Genomic DNA, 2,115 nt, shown 5'->3' on the forward strand with positions numbered 1-2,115 from the left:
GGAAACTTACTCAAAGATTATTTACACAGTGATTCACGTCTCAAGAATTGTAGTACACACCTCCACAGGCGACTGCACTTTTCGGTAGTCAGATATCCTTTATTTTCTGATATATCAAAATTGAGCCAGTTTTTCCCTGCTAATTATCATAAATTTGCATATTAGTGCTATTTACTTTGGTTTGCGTTGGACCGTTCATTAGCAAGCAGGCCAACAGCAGATTTACCAACAAACGCACGGGAAGGACCCCATGCAGCAAGTGCACCAAATGAGAGCCATGCAGCAACAGGTGCAAAACATGCAGCAGCAACAACAGCAACTGCAGCCACACCAAATGCAACAAATGCTACAATTGCAACAACAGCAACACCAAATGCAACAACAACAGCATCAGATGCAGCATCAGGTGCAGTCCACGCAGCACCTGCAGCAGCCTGTCTTCACCATGCAGCAGGTGGAGGGGCTACAGCAGATGGCACCCGTACGCACAGTGCAGCAGCTTCCAGGAATGCAGCAGCAAGTTACTGGAATGCAGCAAGTTCCCGGAACGCAGCAGCAACACATTGTGTACCAGCAACAGCATGCAACAGTACGCCACAACCCCGGGACGCAGCCAACACACTTCACCAACACGACCGGTTACACCACCGGCTACACCCCCGCACACGTGCTGGGGGAACAGATGCAGCCGGCGCTAGCAGCCATCCACCCGGCCTCGGTGATCCACATGGGCCATGCGAAGGAGCGTGTGTACAAGGCCCACCCGGAGGAGGTGATGGGGAGCCCGGGGCAGCGGCGCCGCGCTCTGATCCAGCTACACGAGGGAATCCACGCAGACTTTGACGCTTGCATCCCGTACTTCCCCAAGGTACGGGTGGATGTGGTTTCAACTGTCACACGTCCATTCCACTGTAGAGGGTGCCTCAATTGTTGCACATCCATGCCTCTGTAGATGGAGTACCAGTTCACTTGTCATTCCCAAACTTCAGCTTTATAAGGCTTCAACTGTTGCACATCCATGCCACTGTAGCTTTGCAAGATGCTGGAGTCGGTCACTGTAAATTGTCTTCATCCATTCCACTGTAGTACTAGATTGGACTAGATGTATTTAGTTCACTTGCCAATCCCAAACTTCAGCTTTACTAGATGTAGGAGTTGCATCGGTCCCAAGTCATTCCACTGTCGCTTTGCAAGATGCCAGAGTTGATCACTGTAGATGGATACATCGATTCCACTGTAGAGGAGCTACATTTGTGCCAGTGTTCGCTTATCATTCCCAAACTTGAGCTTTATAAGGCTTCAATAGTTTCACATCCATTCCACTGTAATGGGAGCTACATTTGCACTGGTCCAGTTCAATCGTCATTCCCAAACATCTGCTTAATAAGATGTTGAATTTAGTCGCTATAGATGGAGTAGGTCCACAATCCACAGCCATTCCACTGAAGAGGGGGCTACCAGCTCACTTGCTCCAATTTTGTGTATCACGGCTCCTCCAGTAGACAGAAGGATGAGGAAGATAACCCTGAGTTCACCCATGCTTTAAACCTCCGTGTACAAATCACCATGTGTTTAGCATAACATCTTGCAGACCATATGAAGCATTCAAGACTACTGTTATTCCATGGTGTCTGTGGAACCTGGACATCACCAGATATGCTGCAAACTGTTCTATTGTCACCTAGTGAACAATCATGTTTCTATCATTTGTCTGTCAACAGTGAAGCATTTGTCAGCACAAAGCATTATGTACTGTCCAACACCCTCAAGCACCTAGTCATCGCTGGACTCCTTTTTGTCTTCATCACTTTTACTTGAGTCCAACAGCTCTTTGCCTTTTCTGTCTTACATCTTGCCTTCACTGCACTCCTCCTTACTCTACCTATACATCACTCTCACTTTCAGCATCTCAGACATTCACTCTCACTCTCGCTTGCATCTTCTGCTCTGCTCTATGATTCAAACTGTCCGTCCCTTTCAGACTTGATCACAGTCTTTAATGGTGACCACCTTTCATCCTATTTTCTATGAGAGCATTCATGATCAGTAGATGTCATACACACATTCAGCACTATTTATGTACACAACCAACTTCCGTAGCTTTCATTGTTTGTC

At 47.3% G+C, this 2,115-nt stretch overlaps 1 protein-coding gene across 1 annotated transcript in view; it reads left to right on the forward strand.

Annotated features, from left to right (window-relative positions):
- Positions 1-2,115, forward strand: part of LOC109471808 (muscle M-line assembly protein unc-89-like) — a 159,851-nt gene that overhangs the window by 103,152 nt on the left and 54,584 nt on the right. Inside the window, exon 62 of the mRNA XM_019771162.1 lies at positions 203-868. Coding sequence (XP_019626721.1) covers positions 203-868 — 666 coding nt within the window. The remainder of the gene's footprint in view (positions 1-202; positions 869-2,115) is intronic.

The sequence above is a fragment of the Branchiostoma belcheri genome, unplaced genomic scaffold, assembly GCF_001625305.1.
Source record: "Branchiostoma belcheri isolate BF01 breed outbred unplaced genomic scaffold, Haploidv18h27 scaffold26, whole genome shotgun sequence".
In the NCBI taxonomy this organism is placed as follows: Eukaryota; Metazoa; Chordata; class Leptocardii; order Amphioxiformes; family Branchiostomatidae; genus Branchiostoma; species Branchiostoma belcheri.